Consider the following 27,533-nt stretch of genomic DNA (forward strand, 5'->3'; position numbering starts at 1 on the left):
AACATGCATTAAATGATGCAAGAACAACACAAAGTAAGATGCCTGCTTTTGTAAAAGGATACTTTGTAACATGGTTTATAAGGTCCGAAGGGATGTGGATGGAACTCAACAGTAGACTGAAGCAGATAGGAGTCTGAAGCTTCCCCAGAGTAGGAGATACAGATATTTGTATTTGGAAACTCAGTTATTTTCTATGGCACCATGAAGTTTTTCTACATTGCATTGTCATGTGAACTATACCAGTTACATTTTCCACAACTATATATTGTACCACAAACCAGTCTGACCTGCAAGGGAAGTATAAGCTTTGGTCCTTTTGCAATGCTCTGCTGCCTAACCAGTTTGTGTTTGCAAAATGGCACGTGATCCAGTCAAGATGGAGATGTCCTAGTAAAGGGAGGATGGCGGTTATATGAGGTTTTGCCTGGGATCCTTTCTAGGCCTACCTAGGGCTTCAGATGCAGTGAAGTTGAAGGATTTCATCCAGTTGTATCATGTCTCTTCTGGATCAGGCATTCTGCTGCCAGCTATGGGTGGGTTTGAGAAATTCTTAGTCTAGGCAGGAGAGAAAGGAAGACATATACATGACCAGTGATTACCTAAGTCAGGAAGAATTCCAAAGCAGAATAAGTAACATTATATGGTGGTGGGGCAAGAGTTAATTGTGATCATGGCCAATCCTGGAGGGTTTACTGGAGGAAGTGACATTTTCACTGGGTGTTGAAAGATAGATAGGTACTGCAAAGACAGAAGGGCATTATAACTGTGGGAATCTTGGAGCAAAGGCATCCGAAGCCTGAGCCCAAGGGAAATCTACTGGCAGCCCATTGCTTGGATAGGACAATTGGGAGAAATCCTTTGGGCCTTATACTTGTAGGGAGGGGACCCAGAGTGGCTGTACCTTATTCTCCTTAATGGACATCATTAAAATTTAATTTTGAAAATTCTCTCTTTAATGATACTCCAAGGAGAGATGGTTTGATGCATCACTGACTCAGTGAACATGAGGTTGAACAAACCCCAGGCGATAGTAAAGGACAGGGAAGCTTGGAGTGCAGCAGTCCATGGGATCGCAAAGGGTTGGACATGACTTAGCAACTGAACAATAACAAAAGGGGCCTATGAGCATTACTGACAGTGTGGCCTCTCAAGGGGGAGTATTGGGGGCAGCCAGTGCTGGTTGAGTTGTCCCAGGCCCTACTATCTTCCAGGAATGGCAGTTGATGGGCTCAAGTATTGAGTTATCAGAAAAGGATTGCAGAGGACCTCATATAAAATGCTAAGGGGTTGTAGATACTGTTGAGACATTGAAAGGTTTTAAGCAGAAGAGTAATATGTTGCATATACATCTTAAATCCCTCTGGTTGCTGTCTGGGAGGTGGTTTAGACAAAGACAAGAGTGGAAGGAGAGAGTCTAATCAGAAGGCTACTGCAATGGTTCAAGCAAAAAATCATGGGGCCGAAACAGAGCCTGTAGCACTGAGGATGGCTTGGAGAAAGAGGTGGTTAATAAGATGTCTCAGAGGTAGAATTAATTAGCTTCTGTCCTCAGTGTGTGTGTGAGTGTGTGTGTGTAGGGGAATAAGTCAAGGATCACTGCCTAACAAGTGCAACGAGAGACTGTCTTCTGTAAGAGTTCACATTCTCCTCAAGGGGCAGCAGGAAAGAGAGGAGAGGCAGGTCAGAGAGAGCCAGGAGAAACCCAGAGACCAGGTGGCAAGCAAGGAAGCCCTGCCCCTGGATCCGGCCCCGCCCCCGGCCCCACCTCTTCTCCTTCTTCCCACCCACCCTGCAACTGCAGCTCATCCTCGAGGGCGGAGAGAGGTGGTATTTGAGTCCTCCGGTATCCCAGCAGGCAGTGCAGCTTAGAGATGCTGACAAAGGACCGGAGGGAGCAATCGCAGCTGCTTTCCGAGGAGCCGGTGTTGCCGAGGTGAGAGTCCCCCACCGTCCCGTCACCCACTTTCTCCGACTTCGGGAAGACGTGGAAGTTACGTTGCCGAGAGACCTGGCGGAAAGAATGAGCCGTACCCAAACCCGGAGCTTGGCTCTGTGACTGACAGCCGGGCTCCGCGGCGCCGGGACGCGGGTGGGAGGTGGGGGGAAGGCAGATGGAGTCCTTGCTGCCCCATCTCTGACTGTCAATTGCCTCGCCGATCGCGGATCTCCGCCCCAGGGTCGGGCCGGCTCGTGTGTGTTTCGCTTTTGCCCGGGCGGAGGCAGCTGGCTCGGGATCCTCCCGGTGCCTGCCAGACAGAGTTCGGTTGCCCCGGGGATGAGACTCCAGGGACAACTCTTTAGCGGATGTTTTGAGGAGGGCTAGGGAGGGAGGTCGACACCTTCGGGCTGTCATCGTCCTCGCCCTTCCTCCCAGCCCAGCCCGTCCCCGCGGCGAGCAATTGGAAGGAAATCGGCTGGGCTGGAGCGAGGAGTCCCGGGATCGCTGGAGGGCGATGAAAGTGGGGCGGAGAGGCTGGGAGTGACAGGAAACGCCTTCTTGAAATATCAATAATGGGGGGGGGGAGTTGGTAAGGGGTACGTGGCCTGTATCTTTTCCTTTCCTGGACCTCCGCACGGATCCTGATGGTTGCACCAGCTGCTCTGCTGTAAACAGGCTCACATGACCGGTTTCACATGGAGCCGGCCGGTGTGGGGACGAGGGCTGGAAAGGCAGGGCCCCAACCTGGTGGAGCTGAAGTCCTAAGATGGACCGTTTGATCTCCCTGCTCAGTCTTCCAACCCTTCGTCAGTGCTCTGTGGTGTCCCCCCTGGATAAAGTAGCTGACATCTCTCCTCTCTGGACTGAAGTAGCATTTCTGTCCCAGTAGAATCGAGGAGACCTAACTTGGTGGGAAAAAGTCCGGATTTTTTTTTTTTTTTTTTTTTTTGAGGGCGCTAAAGAGGACAGAAACCTGAAAAATTGGGTCCTTTGGATCTTGCCCAAACAGTAGTGTACTTTCAGAATGCATTGTGTTAATGTGAATTCCAGACAGAAGGGGAAAATCTACTTCTTCAGGCAGGGCACACACGGGAATAATATATTCTTGATGACGAAATTCTTGTCCACTTGTTTCCTCTAAATGCTGGGAAATCTCTGCGGAGAAAATACCATATACAGGATATTGAATAGGGGATGGACACCAGCTTTAAGATTACACATATATTTGCTTATAAAGCAGTGGGAAGTTTGGAAAACAGGAAACAGGGCCAAATGTTCCTTTCAAGTTGTTCACGTCTTCTTATCCAAACAGGATTCAAAATTAAGGTAGTTTCTGAAGCATTTCTAGAACTCTCAGAATAAGACATTTACTCACATACCAGGATCTTTGAAATTTTTGAATTCCTTTTATTTATAAAATATATTTAAATGTAATGGACAGTATTCAGTACAAAATTACCATGTTATAGGCAAAGATAGAAAATAGAACAAATAGCTTATAACATAATGCATGTTTCTCCCCTTAACTTATTCTTGCACATTTTCTTCCTAAATTTTTTGCTTTCGATTTTTTTTTCTCATGGATCTTTTACATTTAACTCCAATTTCTGAAAAGCAGAAAACAAGAAACTGCAAGAAAAGCTTCCCATGTCTCAAATAGCTCAATAAAGTAATTCATTCTTTTTTCTGATTTTAAAAAGTTTAAAATGAAAGAGAAATTTTAAATCTTGTCTGAAACAGATTATTAGTGTTCTGAATCTTGTTTTGCCACTTTGTAGCATTCTGGAGAACCTTGCCCTACAATAAATAGATTAAGTGATTTACTCTTTGAGGCCCTCCATTTCTTCATCTGTAATGTGAAAGTTTTGTTTTAATCTCCAGAGCCCCTTATAGCTCTCAAATTCCACAAAATAGTGCAGTTTTTGATTGGGCACTATTCTTGGATAAAATAAGCTGGTTAAATAAGCCAAGATGTTGGTATCAACTGAAAGGAACATACAGTATGTAACAAGAAGTACCTAGAGTCCTAATAGAAATAGGAATCGCATTCTGCAAAATTCTCATTAGGTCATTAGGTAAGTTAACCATGTAGGTTGACCTGTACCTTTCTCTCCCTCCTCTCTGTCAGGAAATTGAAGATTGCTTCAGCTAAATCCTGCCTCCAAAATTAGAAATAACAGTTCCACCTAACTTTCTTGACCTTCAGGGCATAGTACAAAGTCTGATTCTTTCACTCATTCCAGCTTCTACCTGAATTAAATGGGCTATGTGATCAGTGATGAAATTGGCATAAAAAGGCTATAGCAGGTTTTCCCCTTGGCAGTACCTTGACTAGATCATCAGGACAAGTACCAGGTTTTCAAAATTGCATTTTGCCAGCACATTCAGAAACTATCAGTCAGTCTCAGGGATTGATTCATACTAACCAAACTCACAAAAGATTTCTATGTTAATATTAATACCAGTTTATTAACTTCAAGGGAGATGTAGAACTGCCAAGCAGATCAGAAAAGTCATGTACATGCCAGGGCACCCTTTGCTCTTGACCCTGTGGGAACACATAGAAATTGCTCTTGACCTCCCCTTTTTTCTAGAGTCTGTGTGGCTCACTTCTTAAAACACTCAGTAATTGATACAGTCGACAAGATTATAGCTTGCTTTTTATATAAAAACCATTTTGGTCACACTTGTATGGATATATCCTAGTCACCTGATTCAACTTGAGCTACCTGAAAAACATCTCTACAATCTGTTTCTTCTCCATTACTCCTGCCTTAGTGTAGCCCCTCACTTCTCCATGCCACATTCATTTAATATTTTTGTTTGTGGTAGCTACTTTGGAGTCAGGCCCGGTGCTTGAGTGGTGAGTGGCAACCGGTCTCCTACTTCTGATCATATCCAGTCAGTTCCCTGTTCTGAATCCTTCCAAGTTTCCCTTGGCCTGCAGCAGTGGTTCTCAAAGCATTGTGTGCATCAGAATCATTTGGAGGGCTTATTAAAACCAGAGAGCTGGGCCCCGACCCCAGAATTTCTGATTCAATAGGTCTAAGGTGGGACCCAAGTATTTGCATTTCTAGCAAGTTCCCAGGTGAAGCTGCTGGTCTGGTACCACATTTTGAGAAACGCTGGCATCCAGAATCAAGTCTAAACCTCTCAAACTTGGCTTAGAAGATTTTCACCATCTGCCTCCAGCTTACCTTTCCAGCCTTCTCTTTTGCTGCTCCCCCACACATGCTATTTTTTAACCATAGGCAATGCTAAAGCTCATTTTAAGAGTCCCTTTCATGCCTCCACAAATACTCTTCCTTGGAATTCACCCCCATCTCCCTCCACTCCTACTGCAAACCCCTATTTAAGGCAGACTGTCACTTTCTTTATGATCCCAGAGCATTTTGTATTTATCAGCATTTTAACTCTTCTCACATCTTATCCTAATTACTATGTATATCCATTTTTCGTACTAGACTGAGTTTTTGGAGGGCTGAGACCATGATTTCATCTTTTCTCCATATTCCTTAACACAGTGCCTGGTATATAATAAGTGCTCAGTAAATGTTTGTTGAAATAATTTGTGATCCTCAAACTTCTGAGAGTGCTCTTCATAGCAACATATGTATTTCATATAGTTAATTAATATGGACTTTGAGAATTGTACATACATCTGGAAATAACTGAAGACATATTTGGATTTTGTAAAACAAAGGTTGCAAATAACTAGTTAGAAAGAAATGTTTTTAAAAAGACATTATTGGAGGGCATCCTTATTTCTTTTATTTATTGGCCATGCCACACAGCATGCAGGATCTTAGTTCCCTGACAGGATCAAACCCATGCCCCCTGCCCAGAGGCCTAATCACTGGACCACCAGGGAATTCCCCATCCTTATTTCTTTTAAACCTTAAAACGTACACTACTTAACTTTTACATCTTAAATATGTAATAGCCTAGCAATACATATCATTTATAGCAGTCAATCTTTAAGATATCAAATTATACAAAAAAACTAGAAAGTGTATAAAAACAAAATTGCCTAGTATTGGGCAGTGAACCATCTAATATAGCATGAACATTAGAACATTGCTTGTGAAAGAGTCAATTTTAGGAACAGACCAGCCATTAAAAAGCCTAACAGATAATACTAGAAGCTCAGAGATGAGGAAAGCTGACTTTATGAAATGGGAAGGAAAGAGAGGTTTTGATACCAGTGAGAGTAAAGCAAAAGAACATATTGCTGTTCACTATATACTATGTAGTTGGCCATTGGCAGAGACTGCACCATGTATGGAAGAAAGAGATAGCCCCTATGCCCAGATAAAAGGGGACTGGCCTGAAGGTGGAGCTGGGTCCCCTAATCAGTAAACACAAGAGCCAGGGACAGGTAGGAAGTAGCTGGTGCACTGTAGCCACGCAGATGGCTCACTAGTGTCTGGGGCAGGCTGTACTTCGAATCATGCCTAACTGTTTCACACTTTGAACCAGTTTGATACAAGAATCCCCAAGAATTACTTTTTTCATTTTTCTTGCAGCCTCCTATCCCCCCGCAAAAAGGGCAGGGGGTGGGGAGGGCAAATGTCCCTGTGTATCTCAGAGCCTTGTCTTCCCCTTCCTCTGGTCCATCCTAAGTGAGAAGGATAGCAAATGGTCACACTTTGGAGTATTGGTCTCCTCCCAGAAGTGCGGGTAGAAAGTATAGGTGCCGATTTCAGTGTGTTGAGGCTCTCTCTCTCTTTTTTTTCTTTTTTTTTTTAGAGGGAGAGTAGTTTGCAAACTGGTCACAAGGTGGTGTGCACACATAAGGTTTTCTTTCAGATTTCATTCATGTTTGCATTTCTGTGCTTTGGGTACAGAGGAAAAGGATGAGGCAGTTTCCGGTACCAGGAGCTCTGAGTGGTGTTGTCTTTCTGTAATGTCGGGGGTATATCAGAGCCTCAGATTTCTAAACCCTGCTGGCCTAGTTGGGCAAGGGGGAAGGAGGCAGGGATGGTGAGGAGAGGGAAGTGGGAGGGAGGGGGGAGGGGAGAGGCAGCTGGGAGTGCTGATGCTCTCGGTTCTCCTCTTACCCCAGCCCATGGCAGGTAGCCACCATAGATTTACTGTTCCTCTAATTGGGATCAGTTGCCTGTCTTTTGCGGATAAAGGGTGTTCAGCTATGGGGAAAGGGAGCTGATGGAGGAGCCAGTTATTAGTGGACACCTGTAGGTTAACTGCTGAGTTCAGTATCTTCTAATGCCTAACATTGATGTCTAGTCTTCAGATGCAAAAAACAAAACAGCAAAACAAAACAAACACAACCCCAGAGAAAAACAATATAGCGTTATGCCTGAAATCTGGAGTCATAATTACTCCACATAAAACAAATGTTAAATTATTCACTCTATGCGATAAGTATATTAAAAAATAATGTAATAAAATTACTGAGATCCTTGTAGATTAGAGCAGTAGATGAAGTCAACAAAGAGGGGACATTTGAAGTAGGCTTCGAAGAATGCGTAAAATTTTGGCATCCAGAGAGGAAGAATAAAGTAAAGTTTGGTTGTGCTGTGCTGTGCTTAGTCGCTCAATCATGTCCGACTTAGACCCCATGGACTGTAGCTCACCAGGCTTCTCTGTCCATGGGGATTCTCCAGGCAAGAATACTGGAGTGGGTTGCCATGGCCTCTTCCAGGGGATCTTCCCAACCCAGAGATTGAACCCAGGTCTCCCACATTACAAGCAGATTCTTTACCATCTGAGCCACAAAGGAAGCTCAAACTTGGGTTACTAACAGCCATAGCTCTGCTTTCACAATCAGGAAAAGAAAGTATGTGCAACTTAGTGAGTGAAATTGTCTGTGTTTTTTTCCTTGATAAAACCGAAAAGGAAACACATGCATCAAGACTTGAATTTTGGGTCATCCTTTGAGAATTCTTCTTTTATGGAAAAGCAGGGGAATTTTCTAGAGATGAGGGCATGAATGGCCATCAGCATCAGGGAAGCAGGATTTTTGAACTGAGACACAGAGGAGATGATCATTGTATAAGGAAGTGTGAGTCTGAAGACCAGAGTTCTGCCACCAATATCCTGTGCAACCTTGGGTAAGACCCTTAACCACTCTGGGCCTGCTTTTCTTATTGGTAAAATGAGAAGGATTAGGAGCTGACATTCTTTGACTCTGTGTGTACTTGACTTTCAGAAAGCAACCTTATTAACTGATTTGCTGTGAGGTTTTACCAGCTTAATGTATAATCTGTCCCCAGAATTTTTGCATTTTATCATTTTGCAACGTTGACTAGAGCAAAAAGAAAGTGTTAGTCTCCGGAAAACCATTAATTAAAGGCAGGTGTCACACTCCATCGTGTTTGTTGGCAGAGTCTATAATATTGCACTGGTGACCTGGTGCTAATTCCTCCCTAATCTCCACTGGTTGGAGTTTGGGAGGCGATTTATATCTTAGCCAAGATAAGTGAAAAATGGCAACAGAAATCTGAAAAGAAATAGTAAACTGCTGAAAATGGTGACCAGGGGACAGCCAGCCTATTCACGATACATGGGAAAATATTTAACTCATAAAGAGAAAGCTTCAAAATTCAAAAATAAGAATTTCTACTAAGCCATCATTTAAAGCTAATAATCTACTCTGACCTGTGCCAACTAACTTCTTGAGGTTAGAAACAAGAGTTTAGCACTTGTTCTGTGTGTTTAATTTTAACTTCTCAGTCAGATTTACAAACTGCCTCATATTCCTTTGTGACAAAGTTTTACATTTTCCTAGGTTTGCAAGTTATCTTCAATAAATCTTACTTTTTCTCATTGTATTGAGTTTCTGTTGCATATTAACTTATCTTAAATAATTAAAATCATTCTATTTAACACATAGGTTAAGGTTTTCAATGTTATTAAAAGACCATAAATTGGAAAGAGCAGTTAACAGATTTTTCACACATGGTTTCTAAATTCCTTATGTTTCAAAACTGGCACCTTTCTCAAATTAGCCTCTAGTAGAGTTATTGCTTGATTCAACCTTTTTTTTTTTTTTTTTAACTTTTAAATTAGGTCTTCATGTGGTTCAGAATTCAAAAGATATAAAACAGTGTTCAGAGAAAACTCCCTCTCACCCCTGTCCTCAGCCATTCAGTCTGTCCTTCCAGGGGCAGCCCTGGCTGTCCTTCCAAAGATATTTCCCCCATATCCAAGAAAATAGGTTTACATAGTCTTTTATCTCCCTTTTCCACACCAAAAGTAGCATACCCTACAGTTTGCATTGCATGCTGCCAAAGCGCTTCCCCTTTCTTCTTGATACATAGCTGGTATCCCAGCAAATGACTTTATCATACTTAATTTAATGAATCTCTTATTAATGACCATTTGGGCTGTTTCCAGTCTTTTGCTGTTGCAACAACTAGCCCTTCTTGCATGCCAAGCTTCATTCTATGTGCCTCACATAAATTATTTTATTAATACTCAGTGCTGCAAGAAAAAAAAAAAGCAACCCCCCTCCAAAAAAAAAAAAAAAAAAATCCCTCAAACCTTTCTCATACAGGATTTCACACAAGGGGAATATTTGGGAATATTTATGCCCAACACATTCCTAGAAGTAGAATCTCTAGATCTGAGGGTTATATACATTTCATTTTAGCAGGTATAGTGGATGTGCCAATTTATATTTATATCCTTGGAAGCAATGTAAGAACATGCCTGATTGCTCCCACCATGTAGTGTCAAACATTTTTATTTTTGCCAATTTGACAGGTAAAAACATGTATTTCGGTATAGATTTAGTTTGTATTTCTCTTGTGAGTGAAGTTACACATACTTTTGTAACTTTAAAAACAATTTGTATGTCCTTTTCTACAAAATATTACAGTGTTTGCTCATTTTTATATTGCATTATCTTTTTTTAATGATTTATGAGTCCTCTATATATAGTAGGGGAATTACACACTGCCTGTGATATGAATTGAAAATGTTCTTTCAGCTTTACTTATAAAATTTATTTGCCATGCAGAACTTTAAAAATTTTTGTATAGTTGAATTTATTATTTTTTTGGTTTCTGGTTGTTAGAGAGCCTAAGATTATATAAAAAACAGATTTCCCATGGTTTCTAGTGCTTTTATGTTTTTAAAAATACATTTAAAGCTTCGTTCCATTTAGGATTTATTACAATTAAATTTTGGAATTTTATAAGGAGTGAGGCATAAAATCAACTTTTTTTCTGGATACCTGATTTTATCAACATTTGACTGAACTATGTTCCACAAATTAGAGATGCTACCTTTTATCATAAGCTAAATTCTCACCTTGAATTTTAGAGTAAAATGTTGAATATTATTTAGTGATGCCAAATTTGGTTGTTCTATTCCTGATAGCTAAGCTTATTAAGAAAGTAATTGTAGAGCTTATCATTTTCTATTCAAAAAAGTATCCCAAACTTCCAGGAGTACATTATCCAAATAGAAATGTGTATAGCTCTTAACAAAGAAATGAAATTCATGGCAAATAAAAACTCAGAAGTAAAATAATTTTATCAGATGCCCTTCAGAATAACTTTAGTTTTCTTTTATTGAAATGGACAGTTAGTTTGGTATAGTGGAAAGAATACTGGACAAAGAGAGGCCTTCTGGCATTTTTTTGTCTGTCTGGTCTTTTCCTAATTTAGTAATAGCAACGAATACTTAGAGTAGCACCTTGCCTATAGCAAGTGCTAAAGGCTTTACATATATCAATTCATTTGGTATATATAATTAATAAGAAGTTTGTAATCTGTTGTAAATTAAACAGATGTAAAATATTATTATTAATAAAAATGTCGAGTGCTTTGGGCTTAGTCAAAACAGTAACAACAACCTAACACATATGAGCTATAGGCATGCCGTAAGTGTACAAATAGAAAGTGGGCTCTGGGGCAGCCTGTGGATGCTGACCTTACCAAGCTTCTTCCTTTCACATTCTTGTGTCTTTGCTTATGCTGATCCCCAGGAATGAATGCCCTCCCTGCTCACTCCCCCCAACACAGAAGCCTTTCTTTTCTTTAAGGGCCACCCCAAATATTATCTCCTGGCCTCTCTTCCAGGTAGAATTATCCAGGCAGTCTTCTAACTCCCTAGCACTTTATATACAGCAGTATGCATTATAATAAAAGTAGCTTAAATATTCGGAGAAGGCAATGGCACCCCACTCCAGTACTCTTGCCTGGAAAATCCCATGGACGAAGGAGCCCGGTAGGCTGCAGTCCATGGGGTCGCTAAGAGTCAGACGTGACTGAGCGACTTCACTTTCACTTTTCACTTTCATGCATTGGAGAGGGAAATGGCAACCCACTCCAGTGTTCTTGCCTGGAGAATCCCAGGGACAGGGGAGCCTGGTGGGCTGCTGTCTCTGGGGACGCACAGAGTCAGACACGACTGAAGTGACTTAGCAGCCGCAGCAGCAGCAGCTTAAATATTTGTTTTGTCTCTTCAGTTAGACTAGTCTCTGGAGAGCAAGGCCAGTGCATTATTCATTTTTGTATTTCTGTGCAGCTCTTGACATAGTTCCTCACCTAAAAGATTGTGGGCAGGAGGAGACACGGGCGACAGAGGATGAGATGTTTGCATGGGATCACCAACCAATGGACATGAGTTTGAGCAAGCTCTGGGAGATGTTGAAGGACAGCCCATGGGGTCACAAAGAGTCAGACATGAGTTAGCGACTGAACAACAACAATGTTCTGCTGGGAAAAAAGAATAAAAATTTGCATACATGATTATACAGTATCCTATTTGATAAAAGTGGACAAAGCCCCAGTCAGAATCACAGCCCTGATAGCTGGTAGAAATCAAACAATGTAATCATTTGTTAATATTTCTCTTTGAGTGTATGAGAACTTGAGTGCAAAGTATTAAATGGTTTGTGGCCTATTCTAAAGCTGTGATCTACAAACTCAGACATTTTCTGTGATTGTATATTTTTGCTTTCATATTTTATTTTACAAAGCCATATTTGGGGTGCTAACTAAATAAGAATGTTGTTGATCAAAATTAGATTAGGAAATAAATGCAGAAACATTACTTATCAGACAGGCAGACTTCTGCCAGCTACAACTTTCTGGAACATATTCAAGAGCCCCAGAAGGAATCCAAAAAGGTCTCTGAAGTTGGAAGAAAATAGCTCTCACAAAGCTTGTGTACTTGTGTAGGAGGAGGCATGGTGCCACTTGCATGCCAAGGCTTGCTTACTGACTTGAATTTTCATAGAAAACTCAGCAAGTTTGGATATTTGGCTTCTTTTCAAGACATTTCTGTTTGTGGGTTTCAATAGAAAAATGATTAAGAGAACTGTCCCACCCATGCTGCCAGAGGCACTAACTAAAGCATTGTTGTAATGATGATTTTTTTTTTTTTTTTTTGCCTTTTCATGTTGTTCATGGGCAAGAATACTGGAGTTGAGGCAAGAATACTGGAGTGGCCTGCCATTCTCTTCTCCAGTGGACCGCATTTTGTCAGAACTCTACACCATGACCTGTCCTTCTTGGGTGGCCCTGCACAGCATGGCTCATAGCTTCATTGAGTTACACAAGGCTGTGATCCATGTGATCATTTTGGTTAGCTTTCTGTGATTGTGGTTTTTGCTCTGGAGGCTGTGGGATTGTAGTTCTTGACTCCTTTGTCTGCCCTCTGATAGATGAGGATGAGAGGCTTGTGGAAGCTTCCTGATGGGAGGGACTAGCTAGCTATGGGGAAAACTGGGTCTTGCTTTGGTGGGCAGAGCCAATGCTCAAAAAATCTTTAATCCAATTGTCTGCTGATAGGTGGGGCTGTGCTCCCTCCCTATTAGTTGTTTAACCTGGGGAGGCCCAGTTCTGGAGTCTACAGGCTCTGTGGTAGGGCTAGAGGCGACCTCCAAAAGGACTTATGCCAACACGTGCCTCCCAGGACTGCTGCTGCCAGCGCCCCTGTCCCTGCGATAGGCCACTGCCAACCCACTCCTCTGCAGGAGACTTTCAAACACTCACAGACATGTCTGGCTCAGTCTCTTGTGGGGTCAGTGCTCCTTTCCCCTGCATCCTGGTGTGCACAAGGTTTGTTTGTGCCCTCCAAGAGTCTCTGTTTCCCCAAGTCCCACTGACCTCCAAAGTCAGATTCCCTGGGGATTTCCAGTCCCTTTGCTGGATCCCCAGGTTGGGAAATCTAATATGGGGCCTAGAACATCCGCAATAATGCGAGAACTTCTTTGGTATTACTGTTCTCCAGTACGTGAACTGAGAACTTCCAGGTGTACAAACTGGATTTAGAAAAGGTAGAGGAACCAGAGATCAAATTGCCATCTGTTGGATCATAGAAAAAAACAAAGAGAATTCCAGAAATACTTCTGCTTCATTGACTATGCTAAAGCCTTTGTGTGGATCACAATAAACTGTGGGAAATTCTTAAAGAGATGGGAATACCAGACCACCTTACCTGTCTCCTGAGAAACCTGTATGCACAAGAAGAAACAGTTAGAACCAGACATGGAACAATAGACTGGTTCAAAATTGGGAAAGGAGTACGGCAAGGCTGTATATTGTCACCCTGCTTATTTAACGTATATGCAGAGTACATCACGAGAAACGCTGGGCTGGAAGAAGCACAAGCTGGAATCAAGATTGCCAGGAGAAAGATCAGCAGCCTCAGATATGCAGATGACACCACCCTTATGGCAGAAAGGGAAGAGGAACTAAAAAGCCTCTTGATGAAGGTGAAAGAGGAGAGTGAAAAAGCTGGCTTAAAACTCAACATTCAAAAAATTAAGATCATGGCATCTGGTCCCATCACTTCATGGCAAATAAATGGGGAAAAAGTGGAAGCAGTGGCAGATTTTATATTCTTGGGCTCTAAAATCACTGCAGACAGTGACTCCAGCCACGAAATTAAAAGAGCTTGCTCATTGGAAGAAAAACTGAAAAACCTAGACAATGTATTAAAAGGCAGAGAAATCACTTTGCTGACAAATGTTCATATAGTCAAAGCTATGGTTTTTCCAGTAGTCTTGTATGGATGTGAGAGTTGGCCCATAAAGAAGGCTGAGTGCTGAAGAATTGATGCTTTCAAATTGTGGTGCTGGAGAAGACTTTTGAGAGTTCCTTGGACAGCAAGGAGATCAAACCAGTCAATCCTAAAGGAAATCAACCCTGAATATTCATTGGAAGGACTGATGATGAAGCACCAATGTTTTGGCCACCTGATTCGAAGAGCCGACTCACTGGAAAAGACCCTGATTCTGGGAAAGATTGAGGGCAGGAGGAGAAGTAGGTGACAGAGAATGAGATGGTTGGATGGCATCACTGACTCAATGGACATGAATTTGAGCAAACTCCAGGAGATAGTGAAGGGAAGCCTTGCATGTTGTAGTTCATGGGGTCACCAAGAGTCGAACATGACTTAGCGACTGAATAATGAGTATTAAAAAAGTGAGTCTTGTGTTTTTCCCCTGTAAATCATGGAAGCTTACTTTATTTTTTTTTCTTCTTTAAGAATTCTGATTGGCTCACATAAAATATGTTGTAACAAAATGTATTCTTTTTTTTTTTTAATCTGAGGTTTTAAAATACTGACAACCCTTTGGTCGCACCTCTTCGAGGGTGATTAAATAGGAAGCCTTCTTTATTCCTGTATTCAAGTTTGTAAGTAACTTATCATAGGTTGATATCCCAAATGTGAAAGGAGCATGTGTAAGTTTCTTTGCAGAGTTTAGTAGAACCTGTATAAGTAAACCAAGAGGAAAAGTCAAAAGCATGTTTAAATGATTTGGGGACTGTTTTAATGTATGCTAACCATGCTAGTCACAGCTAGCTCATGAAAAACAGTTATCACTCAGCTTGCTTTCTCTCTTCTCTTTCCAGATTGCCAAAATGCTTTGGAGTTTTTAACTGATTTTTAAGAAAAACCCCAAGTAGATTTGAGACTGTAAAAACCGACGCCTCAGCGAGGGGGATTTAGTGCCAATGCATCAACAAAAAAGACAGCCAGAGTTAGTGGAAGGAAATCTTCCTGTCTTTGTGTTTCCCACAGAGCTAATATTTTATGCAGATGACCAGTCAACACATAAGCAAGTGTTGACACTCTATAATCCCTATGAGTTTGCCTTGAAGTTCAAAGGTGAGTCTCCTAGGTCTATTGTATGGATTGAACTACTCCCTACTAATTTTTGACTTGTAGAAATTAATTTTTTAAAAATCACTAATGGCCATTGTGACTTTTTCTTTCAGTTTTGTGTACTACTCCAAATAAGTATGTTGTCGTTGACGCTGCCGGTGCAGTAAAGCCTCAGTGTTGTATGGATATGTAAGTCAAAATCACTTCCTGGTAACATATTTTCAGTGTGTTGATATTTATGTGTTTAACTTGCAAAAGATCTTTTCTTAAAGCTGCTCCACCTTGGCACTCATTACATTTTGGATTTTTGCTGAGAGTTTGTCTGCCAACATTCTTTTTAAGAAGTTTCTAAGAAATTCTAAACAGGTTGGCCACATAATAATTCATTATGTTGGAGCCAAGGTGTGTGTTAATATTTCCATGAACATTTCCTCGTGGTTGTGCGTTTAGTCATAGCAGAGAGATTTATGGAATTAAAGTTCTAACTTAATCCTGTACATTTCTCTAGCTATAATAGGGAATTTAGTCTTCTTTGGAACATCTTGCTATTATAGTGACAATTGAGGGACTAATAATGCTACACTCTGGGAAAAATAGTAATATAAATTCATCTGAAATGATTCAGTAATAAAACTGAAAGTTAGTCTATACAAACAGGAAACAAGTGTATAACTACTCATCTGGAAAATGTTAGCTGAGCTCTTCCAGATAATTTGGTCTTAAAGTGTCAGATAAATGATTGTTTGTTCAAGCTGTTCATATTTAACTTTCACTTTAAAACTAGAGGTGACCAGATGGATCTAATGACCAGCCCTTAATTTAAGCTACCAAGTAAACTGTATTGCTTTAAATCTTCCATAAGAATGAGAAGCAGAAGTTTTTTCTCTGGCATATATTTTCATCATCTCAGAGCCATAAAATGATGTATCTTTGATGATATTTTTTTTGCATATTTCTTTGATTTTCATTGTGTACATGATAAGGACTATTCCAAAGAAATATAGTATCTCGCCCCATAAATGTGTTACCTTTGACCTAATTGTTTTGTGTTCTCTTTTTATTCTTATAAAGTAAAAATGAATGGCACTGAAGATAACTTGCATAAAAAATTATACTGCTTTATACTCTTTTCAGAGAAATACAGAAATGTATTGTTAGCCTTCTGTTGCATGGTCTTACTGGATTACCTACTTATTCGATTGCTTATTTTTGCCTTTGTGCATGGACTTCAATTTTAATTGAAGTCTAGGGTGAGGTTTGTTATTTTGTTATTTGAACAATAAATAAGTGGCAATAGGAATTTTTGAGACTTCTGTGGGGAAGAAACAATTTCATATATATCCTCTTTAGTGAATATTGCTACACAGAGATAGCCAGGAAAAAATGTCATTGTGAAAAGGAATTTCCTTTACCTATCCTTTTATTTTAGACTCTTATTCATCAAATATTTAAGAATTACCCATTTCTTTTGGGGTTATACTGTGATTTTTTTTTAAAAAAAAAAAAAACATCATCAACAAGTTTCTGTATTTGAGTATTTGGTAACACTCAGTAAATATGTATGAAATCTCTTGCTGAATTCTGTTTGAAACCTAAACTGCATTTGTTCTTTTTCAATGTTTCAGTGTAATTCGTCACAGAGATGTCCGATCCTGTCACTATGGCGTAATAGACAAATTCCGTCTCCAAGTTTCTGAACAAAGCCAGAGGAAGGCTTTAGGAAGGAAAGAGGTTGTGGCTACTCTTCTCCCATCCGCAAAAGAACAACAAAAGGAAGAGGAGGAAAAAAGAATAAAAGAACATTTAACTGAAAGTTTATTTTTTGAGCAGTCGTTTCAACCAGGTACTTTGCGTTGTGTTGGTTTTTTGTTTTGTTTTGTTTTACTTCAGGTTGTTTTTAAAGTCCTTTTGAGGTCTTACATGTTTCTTACTTTAAATGAATCAGGGAGCAAAGAATAATTACTAGAACAATAACCTGCCACTCTAAACCTAGTTGACTACTTCAAAAGTGAATGTAGAGATCAGGTACCTAGAATTGAACAAGAGACCTCAAGCTGGCCTTTTAGGGGAGAAAATAACTCCACTAGACAGGGCTGCTAAAGCTGAAACTCCAGTACTTTGGCCACCTCAAGCGAAGAGCTGACTCATTGGAAAAGACTCTGATGCTGGGAGGGACTCGGGGCAGGAGGAGAAGGGGACGACAGAGGATGAGATGGCCGGATGGCATCACTGACTCGATGGATGTGAGTCTGAGTGAACTCCGGGAGTTTGTGATGGACAGGGAGGCCTGGCGTGCTGCGATTCATGGGGTCGTGAAGAGCTGGACACGACTGAGCGACTGAACTGAACTGAACTGAGACAGGGCTGTAAGGCAGGGGCAGTCATTGCCAGAGCTTTTCAGTCTATAAAACCTGAGACTGCAGGCACTGTACTTTACAATGCTAGCACAATTTGGCAATTCTGTACTTTTGCTTCTGTGACTTTCCTATATCCTTTCTCATTGAATTAATTCGAAGAAGGAGAGAAATTGTGCTTGGCAGTAGGCCAAGTGCACTTTTCATATTATTTTGGAAAAAAAACTCATTAAAGTTGAAGTTAATTAAACTAAGTAGATTATAATATCCCCTTCCCCTGTGGGCTGTTAATTGAATCCCTCTCCATTCCTCATTTCCTTCCAGCTTAGATATTCAGGAGTGTTACGATATATTCTTTCAACATCGACAGTATCCTCATATTCAACTCTTTGGACATCATTCCCCCATCCTTTGATCTTCTTCTTATCTCCCGTCAACCCTATTATAAAGGGAGGAAGAGAAAACTTTCCATAGAAAAGCATGGTGACTTTTTGATCATGATATATAAATATGATAGCACCTGTTCTTGAAATCGCAACACTATATATAAAGGAATAAAAACCATCTACTTGTCATTACATTAATTCTTAAATCCCTATCAGTTTGTTCATCTTAGAATGTTTATTTTGACAAGACAGGCATTCGCTGGAGGCAAGTGTCTTCTCATTCCATGCAGGGAGTGCCCAGGTTCACTGGTGATACCAAGACTAGGAATTAGGTAGTAGTTAGTAGATTGTTTTCTTCTCAGCAACTGTTATTAACTGACAGAACTAGTTTTTCGTGTTTTGAAGCTGAAAGAGAATCTCTGTCAAGTGTCACTTTGATGACATTTGATGACGTCAAATGGACACTTTGATGTCCAATCAGTACTGTGAAGTTGACTTATAAATAGATGTGAAATGCAGGATTCCTCTTTTAAAATGCCTTCTTATAGAAGAAGAAAGGCCATCTGAGTGTTTGGTTTTGGGTGTTAATTTTGTAATTTAAAGTGGTCATTGGAGATCACTTTTGTGTTTAACAGACTGGTGTGATGCCCAAGAGGGTTTAGTGTTTTACATATATTTTTTTTCTTTTATTTTTAAATTTGTTAGAATTCAAGTGAAAATCATCCTAAAATACAAATGTGTATTAACTGAACATTTTCTTCTTATTTTATGTTTATAACAAACCTTTGTATCTCAGGTACATTAGAGAATTGTTCTAATGTAAAATTGGAGTAAGTAGATGAATAGAATCGGAGATATTGGCATAGTACATGGTAGTCTCTGTTTTGGGGGGGAAAAACACCTCTCTAAGCCATCCTTGTCAGGAAGCTCAAGAAGGCAGGCACCTTATTTGTCTGGTTCATCGTTATGTCCTTGGCATCTAGCACAGGGCCCGGCACAGATTAGTTATACAGGAAATATGTACATGGGCCTCAGTAGAAAGGCTGGACTTCTCACCTGGTAGTCTGGTAGATCGTTGTTCTTTATCTTAAAAAGTTTCCAAGTCTCCTGCTCCTTTGTAGAGCAAGGGCAATCCCACAGTAGAGCTCCTCACTCCCCACAGTCTTGGCCAGCAAGTCCCATTTGTGGGTAGTTACCCCAATGCTTCTAATAATATGGCGGGAAATTGAGTAAAGTAATAGAGTGTAACAGTAACTTAGTCAATCTAGGCGCACAGAGTGATATTTTTAGCTTCTCTTGTTTATTAAATTAATAGTAAATTATGTGTGGTTTCTAGTATATGGAATTCTACGTTTTTCATTATGTTTCTCTGAATCAAAATGTTGAAAGAAATTGCGATTGTTCTATGGGAGTCATTATTTTTGCATGTCTTTAGCTGTAGAAAATGTTTATTAAGTATGTTATAGGCACAACAATATTGTGAGGTTCTCTCTTTGAGTTTTGCTGGAAAAATGGTTAGAGGCTATATCTCAAGATATTTGGATCTTAAAATGTAGTGAAAGGCAGTAAAAATGAGAAATTCTTCTCAAGTTTATGTATTGTATAAAAGACATCTTAGTAACAAATTAAAGGAAGGAAACAATACCTATAATCCCACACACTTAACAAATCTGCCTTTATGTGTTCCGTGTTACTTTCTAGACCTTGTCTATGAGCATAAATATAATTATATGTATGTGTGTGTGTATATATATATATATATATTTCATTTAACAGAAGTTGAAGAGAAATCCACAAAACATACTTTCACAAAATACCAAAGCCCACGTCATTAAAAAGGTGTTTTAAAAGGATTCATCTGAATCTCAGCGGGTTTATCTTAATTATATTACTAAAAAACTGCTATGTCTGATGCCAGGTTTGAGCTAGTGCTCTTTGGCTTAAGAAAACTACTTTCTTTATTACTGATTATAATAATAAAGAATTGAAAATGACCTAAAAGTCTATAAATTGGGGATTGATTAAATTACAGATATTCAAAAGATGGAATGTCATGCAGACATTTACAAGGATTTAATAGAATGGGCTTCCCTGGTGGCTCAGTGTGGGGAAGATCCCCTGGAGAAGGAAATGGCAACCCACTCCAGTATTCTTGCCTGGGAAGTCCCATGGACAGAGGAGCCTGGCGGGCTGCAGTCCATGGGAATTGGACACAACTTAGTGACTAAACAACAACACAATAGAATGGTAGATGGTCCTATATTGACATAAAAAGAGATTCAAATATTTTTCCAAGTGAGAGTAAAAAGTTAAGAACAGTATGTATAATATGGTCTCATTTAAGTAAAAAATCATTTTACATGTTTATATGGGCATTTATAAAATCTGCAAGGATCTATATACCAAGCTATTAACAGTGTTATCTCTAAGAAGATGGGATTACAGAAGAACCCTTATTTTTTTCTGTATCTGTAAAATTTTTACAACCCTGTAGTATCAGAAAAACTCTCCACTTTGAAAAATGTCAAGCATTTGTGTGAATGTTTTTGAAATTTCTCTAAACGGTAAAAATTTCTTGAAATTATCTTTCAAGGGGAATAAAACTGTGGGTTTGCATTGAGCAGTGTAGTTGTCAGAAATATTTGCCTTGAAAACTTACCTTTGCAACAAGTACCAAAAGTACTGTATTCATTAGCAAAAGACAGACTTGTTTTTAGGCATTTATGCTATTGTTTCGTCTCAAGCAATAATCACTGTAAACTTTGAATTTGTTTTCAGCTATCTGGCTTTCGTGAGGCTCAATTAAGCTTCACACAACAGCTAAGGTATTAATAATTTAGAAAAGCTGCATCTAATAATAAAATGAACAGTGTTTTTCATTAATAAAACACAAAGATTGTGTTGCTGTTGGCTATTTCTTTTAATGAAAGGAAGGGTAGTGGGAAAAGCTGTAAGACAGAAAATGCTGGTGGGTTTCTTAAAAATATGGGTATGAATACTATATAGTTCTGTACAGCCAGATCTATAGAAGGGCAGACCTGATAATAAATGTTTTTAAATTTTATATTATTATAGTAAGAACACAATATGATATTTACTGTTTTAACTACTTTTTGTGTACAATATAGTATCGTGGACTGTAGGTACAATGCTGTACAGCAGATCTCTAGAACTTACTCATCTTGCATAACTGAGATTTTTATGCTCATTGATTAGCAACCTGGCCCCTGGCAGCCAACATTCTACTCTGATTCTATGAGTTTGTCTATTTGAGATTTCTCATACAAATGGAATCATATAGTATTTGTCCTTTTGTGACTCAGTTATTTCATTTAGCAGACTATTTGCCGGATATTGTCTCTGCTGTTTTCTTCTGTACTATAAATGCAGGTAGAGTGGAGGGCAAGAATTTTCATAGGCAGTTTTAATAACATTCAAGTTGAACCTTTTCTGGTGCCTTAACATTTTCCAAAATGGTAGCAGGATGCTGCAGTTATTAGGACCAAACCTGTCTCAAGGTCTACCAAAGATACTCCCAGAAGGTAGGGTAGCCCTACTGCAGTGGGCTCCAAGGCGGAGTACACACAAGTAGTGCATGAGGGGTATGCGAAGACAATGCTAGAACTTCAATTTCTATCTGTTTTTAGCCCATTCTATTAAAGTTCTATTTGCATATTTCATATTAAATATAATAGTACAGTACTTATGCCTATAATTTATAAACATACACAGGTGATACATGCTCAAACACTTTCTACAAATTCCAGTGGGGTGGTGGGGAAAGGATGATGGCCACTAGAACATTCCATCCTGTAATGGGCTTCCAGATAAGTCCAACAGATAAGGTCCCATGGGATGGGAATGATGGAGAAAGTATCAGAGAAGTTAGACAAAACCAGAATCCTGGTGAGTGGTGGCCAGTCTATATGAATGAACTTTTATCTAAGTTGTTTTTAGAAGAAATCTCAGGGGTTCTTGTCTTTTTACAGAAAACAGAACTGTCTCCTCAGGACCTAGTTTACTGACTGTCTTCTTGGCAGTGGTGTGTATTACAGCTCTGATGCTTCCCACGCTGGGGATGTGGAATCACTGGTGCCTCTCTACCTCCACTTAAGTGTGAATCAAAAATTAGTGGCTGCTTATATCTTAGGTAAGTGTTTTAAAGATGCTTTGGGGCATAGCATACTACTAGTACTAGTTTGACTCAGTCGTGTCCAACTCTTTGTGACCCCATGGACTGTAGCCCACCAGGCTCCTCCCTCCATGGGATTCTCCAGGCAAGAATACTGGAGTGGGTTGCCATTTCCTTCTCCAGGGGATCTTCCCGACCCAGGGATCGAACCCGGGTCTCCCGCATTGCAGGCAGACGCTCTAACCTCTGAGCCACCAGGGCATAGCATAGGCAGTTTTTTTTCTTGAAAAGAAGAATACATTATTCCTTTATTTATCCCATTATTTCTTTAAAAAAATCTATTCTGGACTAAATTGTATCCTAAACACTTAAAGTATACATTGTAGAAACATGAAAGTTATAGAAACACTAATATTAAACCTAAAGCAAGCATTCCTAACATAAATCAAGGCCCAGAATCTTTAAATGGCTCACCTAAGGTCTATTGATTATAATTGATTCTTTTTAATTTTTTAAAATTTTAACACAATTTTAAAGATTACTTTCCACTTACAGTTATTACAAATATTGACTCCAGTCCCTGTGTTATACAATACATCCTTGAGCCTCATACCCAACAGTTTGTACTTCCTAGTCCTCTACCCCTATGTTGCCCCTCCCTATGTAGGCAATTTTTATGGCCTGGAGGTGGTAGTGGTGGTTTATGTGTATATGGGGTGATGGTGGTGGCTTGATTTTTTTTTTTTAAAGAAAAACAAAAAAATATTGCTTCAGAAGCATGTTGAGGTAAAATGTATTTTAAGATTTAATTGTTGGCTTACATTTGGTTCTTTCAAACTTATTTATCTAGTACCAAATACTACATTTATTCATTATTGTCCTTTTGCTGATTTACAACTGTATGGGATTCCCAGGTGGCGCTAGTGGTAAAGAACCCGCCTGCCAATGCAGGAGACACAAGAGACAGGTTCGTCCCTGGGTCTGGAAAATCCCTTGGAGAAGGAAATAGTCACCCACTCCAGTATTCTTGCCTGGGAAATCCCATGTACAGCGGAGTCTGGCGGGCTACAGTCCATGGGGTCACAAAAAATCAGATACAACTGAAGTGACTTAGCATGCATGCAAAACATGTATAAAATATAAACTGCATACACTCCATTATACAGCATTTCCACTTCTAGGAATTGACCTTAGGGAAATACACAAAGCACATACAGTGATAAAGATGAACAAGGCAGCCTTGTTTAATATTGTGATCCTTTCTCTTTAAACTAGTTCCCTTGTCGGCTATTGAATCATTTCTTTCAGTCATCCTGGCTTGAAATCTTATAGTTAATTAGTTCAAATGAACAAACATTTATTCAATACCTACCATGTGTCAAAGATTAGGATTCTCGTGATGCATGACTCTTTCCTCATTGTCTCCTCTCACCTCTTTTGAGATGCCAACTCTTTTCAGTTCCTTGGTGTGCTCACTTTTTTTTAAACTTCAAAATTGTCTCCTGAGTTGTCTCCCTGACTTCTATCTGTGTCCCTTCTCTTCCTATTCCTCCCCCTTTTATCCCCGTTATTTCCCCCTCAACCAAAATCACCCATCACATTACTGTCAGGTTGATTTCAATTCTGGGTTGGTTTCACCACCACCACTCTGCTCAACAACCTTCAATGATTCCCCATAATCCATAGAATGAAGTATAACTCCATAGTTTGACACTGAAGACTCCATGCTCCGAGTCCTCTCTGAGTTAATATTGTCTAGCTGCTTCCCTATGTAAATCCTTGGTTAGAGCCCATTAGGTTATTTATTGACCTCCCAAAGCTCATCTGGAGCCCCAGTCCTACCTCTATGCCCTTGTTCTTGCCATTCACTCACCTGAAATGCCAGCCCATCTTACTGTTTTCTGTCTTTCCTGTTCATCTTTTAGGCTTACTCCAGCTTAACCTTTTGGGGCATCTTTGCCCCAAGTCCTATGCGATTATTTTCCTTCTCTGTACTTTATCACTCACTTTTTAAGAACCATTTAGGACCGAGTATATTCTTATATTATTAAAATTCTTATGTATGGAGTCTCTTCCAAAGAAACAAGCTAAGCAGAAATATATGCTTTTGTCTCTTTGTGGCTCTAGGACACTGGAATACAAATAGGCTTACATTGTTTTTGTTGATAAAGTTGGCTGCGTTTACTGACACTTTAAACTGCCATGTCTGCTATTATTATAGCTGATGTGACTGGAAAATGTGAGAGATATATTTAATGGTTAAAAAATTAGCTATGGCCAGACATTAGTGATTTATTTAAATCTATCCAATGACTGCCAATTACTATATATTGGATATCTTCCGCTATAGTATCTGTATAGTATCAAAATTCAAATTTATTTTGAGTTCTTGGTAGAGTGCCTGGCTTTGTGCTGTAAAGATTTCGTAAAATGCATATCTTTAACTGTGCTCCAATTTTTTCTTTCAGGTCTTATCACAATGGCTATATTTAGAACATGAACAAGGAGTTCAGTTGACTTCTGAAGTACATTTATCTTGAAAATATGAATGTGGACTGCCTTTTATCTCTATTTCACCCCATTAACATGCTACAAACTATTGAATGATTTACAATCATTTCAAATATATAATATATTTTAAATTACTCTATAATTTTATTCCAAGGACTCCAGCACATTATGTTACAGATAGCAAGGAGGCTTCTGAGTGACACTTAGGAAATTATTTGAAGAAATTCTTTTTACATCTAAGCCACCCATGCAAAAGACTTAATTAAGACATTTGTTATTTCCTCATCCTTTTTCTAATTCACTTTGATTGTTGCAGTCATGTGTCCTTCAAAGTTAAAGGCCTAAAAGAGCAAACTGACCAGCCTAAAAGTAAAAGTACATTTACTTCCTAGGTACGAACATCAATGTTCCTATGTAAACTATGCCTTGTCCTCTACCATTATAAACAGTTGCCATGGTGTTTCTAAAATACGTTTTACAGTCAATATGTAGAGAGTAATAAAAAGAATAAAGTACTGAGGGATCATGCTTAGTCTCTCGCAGAAGACATATTTAATTCATTTGATGAACTGCAGAATAGGTTGTGGTCCAGCCACCAAGAAGTAGGGTGACCATTCTATTTGGTCTAAGAATTCCAAAGGAAGGTAGACATTTGTTTAGTTACTTGGTACACCCTAGCTTTACCTCTGGATAATGCTTTATGGTAATGGGAGGAAAATCACTTGTCTTTTCTCCATAGCCCTCTGCCTGACTGTAAGGTACTAGCCCAGATTGGGGCTACCAATGCCAGGTGGTTTATGTGGAGATGATTTTTCACCTTTAAACTCTAAGCCAAGTATCAACATAAAAAATCCTTGATATCTGTCTATTTTATACCAGTCACTGAGATATTTTTTAAGTTGTATTTATAAGTTTGTATTTATTATTAAAACAACTTTACCAAAAAAGTCCCCTGAAGCACAACTATTTACATTTCTTTATAGCCTCTTCTGATCTCTAACATATATATGCAGTTTTAACTGTTAGTGTTGTAGTAATTGATCTTTTGACTTAGGATTTTTATCTGAGAGCACAATGCATTCAGACTCTTGAAAATCATGTTCCAGATCTTTTTACAGAATGAATTTATGCACTGCTACTGTAGTATTCTCAAGGATAAACACAAGATATATGCCTGATGTTGGTTTTTGCAAGAAACAGTACTTTGCTTCTAAAGTCAAAGCTTTTATGTATATACTCTTTCATAGAAAATCTTCATTGTTTAACCATTTGGGGAGCATAAATCATTAAATGGATCATGTCTGTACATTGTGTAATGACTAAAAAGCACATAAATGTAATCTATTTTGAACTTTGTAAAAAAAAAAAAAATTACCCTTGTGTTTGAAGTGAAGTCGCTCAGTCGTGTCCGACTCTTTGCTTCCTCATGGACTGTAGCCTGCCAGGCTCCTCTGTCCATGGGATTTCCCAGGCAAGAATACTGGAGTGGGTTGCCGTTTCCCTTCTCTAGGGGATCTTCCCAACCCAGGAATTGAACCCAGGTCTCCCGCATTGTAGGCAGACACTTTACCATCTGAGCCACCAGGGAAGTCTGTGTTTGAAAGTTATCCTTGTTTCTCTGTCCATCTCAAATCGTGTATATGTGTATGTGTGCGAGTGCAGGCGCACGTGCGTGCCTGTGTGCGTGTGATCACACATTGTAAAGAACAGAAATTACTTTAAAAAATAAAAGAAAACGGAGACCTGAAGTTTCACATTGATTTACACATTTTGTTTGGGTATGTCTCTGAGGAACTCAAAATTTTTGTCTCTGTGTTCAATTGTTTGCAACTCTATGGACTGTAGCCTGCCAGACTTGTCTATCCATGGGATTCTCCAGGCAAGAATACTGGAGTGGGTAGCCATTTCCTTCTCCAGGGGATTTTCCCAACCCGGGGATCGAACCCAGGTCTCCTGTGTCTCCTGCATTGGCAGGCAGATTCTTTACTGCTTGAGCTATCAGGGAAGCCCTGTATCCTAAAGGTGTCTCCTGTTTCTGTGAGTTAAATAAGCAAAAATGAGAAGTGAAATATGTGAGCCAAAATGTCTTAAGTTTTTAAATTTACCAAGGGAGTTAATTTGTTATTAAAATTTTTGAATAGGTAACAGTTACATGCTTCAAAAATAAAAAACTAAAAAGGTATACAGTGAAAACTCTGCTCACCATCCCTGCCCACCCCATTGCCTATCCACTCAGCCCTGTACAAGTGACCACTTTTATTAGTTTTAATATACTTTGTTTCTCCAAATACAGATTCTTATTTTAGTGCTTTATATATAAATGGTAACATAGGCTATATGGGTTGGCCAAAAAGGTCATTCAGGTTTTCCATAAGCTATTACAGAAAAACCCAAATAAACTTTTTTGGCCAACCCAATACTATACTGCACCCAGCTATTTTCCCACTTAACACTATATCCCGGAAGAACTTTCTATATCAGTAAAGAGTATCCTCATTCTTATTAATTTTTATTAACTTAAAAGTGAGGTTGACCATCTTTTCATAGAGCTATTTATTTACCTTTTTGGTTCGCCATCCCCTGCTTTCTGGTGAGTGGGTGTTTTTTTCCTTATTGGCTTATAGGAGCCCTTTGTGATGTGAGTTGCAAATATTTCCTTTCAGTTTATCATTTTTCTTTGACTTTACTTATGGTGTCTTTACCATGCAAAACTTATTCTGGGGTAGTTGCATTTATGAATCTGTTATGACTTCTGGATTTTGAATCATAGAAAACACTACCCCACACCAAGGTAACAAATCATAGATACACATGCATATAAGCACCAGTTAGCATTTATAATGAGTCCATTTACAATAGCAAAAATTTTTAAAACTCTAGGTTTTAGAGGGGTGGAAGGGAGGTTCAAGAGGGAAGGGGCATATGTATACCTGTGGCTGATTCACGTTGATGTGTGGCAGAAACCAACACAATATTGTATAGTAATGCTTCAATTAAGAAAAAAAATATATCAGGAAAAAAAAAAAACCCTAGGTTTAAACTTAGAGTCCCAAAACCTTTATAAGGAGAATAAAACAATCCAGGGAAACACAAAACTAGACATGAACAAATGGAAATTGTAG

General features: G+C 39.3%; 1 protein-coding gene across 1 annotated transcript; it reads left to right on the forward strand.

Annotated features, from left to right (window-relative positions):
* Nucleotides 1–1,796: 1,796 nt before the first annotated feature.
* On the forward strand, nt 1,797–26,159 carry MOSPD1 (motile sperm domain containing 1). The gene is made up of 6 exons (XM_070365904.1): nt 1,797–1,933; nt 14,776–15,031; nt 15,142–15,217; nt 16,654–16,871; nt 21,758–21,918; nt 24,369–26,159. Exons 2-5 carry the CDS (start codon nt 14,878–14,880, stop codon nt 21,880–21,882), a joined length of 573 nt encoding a protein of 190 aa, XP_070222005.1. The 5' UTR covers nt 1,797–1,933; nt 14,776–14,877; the 3' UTR covers nt 21,883–21,918; nt 24,369–26,159.
* The last annotated feature ends 1,374 nt before the right edge of the window (nt 26,160–27,533 follow it).

The sequence above is a fragment of the Bos mutus genome, chromosome X (genome assembly GCF_027580195.1).
Source record: "Bos mutus isolate GX-2022 chromosome X, NWIPB_WYAK_1.1, whole genome shotgun sequence".
Lineage (NCBI taxonomy): Eukaryota > Metazoa > Chordata > Mammalia > Artiodactyla > Bovidae > Bos > Bos mutus.